Here is a 1,259-nt window from a genome sequence, read left to right as displayed (position 1 = left end):
TGGGCACCGGGTGCCTTCGTGTTCACCGGCACCCCCCCGGCTCTCCACGTCCCTCAGAGCAAATAACGGACACTTGACGGCCTTCCTGCTTCATCCTGAAGGGTGCAGGTGGTTTCTGCTCATCCTGGGGTGACCTGCTCTACTTTTTCAGGGTGCCCCCCCCTAAAACGTAGGCTGTCCTCGGCCAAAAAGCCCCTGTGCGTCTTTTTCCGGGGAGTCTTGCCCCAGGAGGGGCTGGTCCTGTTGCCAAGCTTGAGCTGCCAACTAGATTCAAGGCTGGAGGCTAGTGCAGCATGGGTTGGAAAATGGGGGCTGGCGGGGGGAGTTCCTAGATGTGGGTTATCAGTGGCCGGGGGTGATGTCAACTGGTGTTTCTGGTTAAGGCTTGTATTGGTGGTGCTTTGTTGTTAAAGTTGGAAAATCCTATACGTTAACAGCTAGCATTTCATTTCTTCTTCTTTTAAACAGGGATTTCTGCTCCAGTGGTCTACTTTGTGGATTATGTCACCAACTCCATATATCTTGAAGACATTGTAGACTCAATTACTGTTCAAGATCATATTAATTCTGTACAACAGAGTGGAAGTGATACCAGTAGCCTCCTTATCTTAGCAGAGAAGATGGGTGAGCTGTTAGCAAGAATGCACGATGAAGATCTTATACACGGGGATCTTACAACTTCCAATATACTGCTGCGGCCACCCACGGAGAAGCTGGACTTGGTGCTGATAGACTTCGGACTCAGTTTTATTTCGGGTCTTCCGGAGGATAAAGGAGTTGATTTGTATGTTCTGGAAAAAGCCTTCCTTAGTACTCATCCGGATACTGAAACTGTGTTTAAAGCTCTGCTAAAGGCCTACGCAGCTACATCTAAAAAATCCGGTCCTGTGATCAAAAGGCTGGATGAAGTACGTCTAAGGGGAAGGAAGAGATCCATGATTGGGTAGAAGAGACCGGGCTTAGGGATGGAGAAATATTATTACTTAGGTTCTACAAGTATGGTTATTTATACTTCTGGTTGGTTTTATTTCACAGATCACTATTTTGGTAACTGTGTCTTCAAATAAATAAATTTGAATGAGTTTAAGTGTCATAAAGTAACCGAAGTAATTGTGGGATGGGAGCACAGACAAGAGAGAAACAACTAAAGGTCACTTCTTCCCTAAATGTTAAATATTTCTTCTAAAAAGTAGTTTACAGTGTCGTTCTACTCGCCCTCTTCTTCATGTGGTTAGAATCGTACTGAGTAATCTTTCTCA

The 1,259-nt window shown here is 45.4% G+C and overlaps 1 protein-coding gene across 1 annotated transcript in view; it reads left to right on the top strand.

Annotated features, from left to right (window-relative positions):
- TP53RK (TP53 regulating kinase) overlaps positions 1-947 on the top strand; it is a 6,250-nt gene extending 5,303 nt beyond the window's left edge. Inside the window, exon 2 of the mRNA XM_009326839.1 lies at positions 469-947. Within this exon, the coding sequence (XP_009325114.1) occupies positions 469-947 (479 nt within the window). The remainder of the gene's footprint in view (positions 1-468) is intronic.
- Positions 948-1,259: the final 312 nt, after the last annotated feature.

Source organism: Pygoscelis adeliae, unplaced genomic scaffold, assembly GCF_000699105.1.
Source record: "Pygoscelis adeliae isolate BGI_AS28 unplaced genomic scaffold, ASM69910v1 Scaffold286, whole genome shotgun sequence".
In the NCBI taxonomy this organism is placed as follows: domain Eukaryota; kingdom Metazoa; phylum Chordata; class Aves; order Sphenisciformes; family Spheniscidae; genus Pygoscelis; species Pygoscelis adeliae.
The sequence above is the reverse complement of the archived record's forward strand: the minus strand, read 5'-3'. Positions and strand labels throughout refer to the sequence as shown.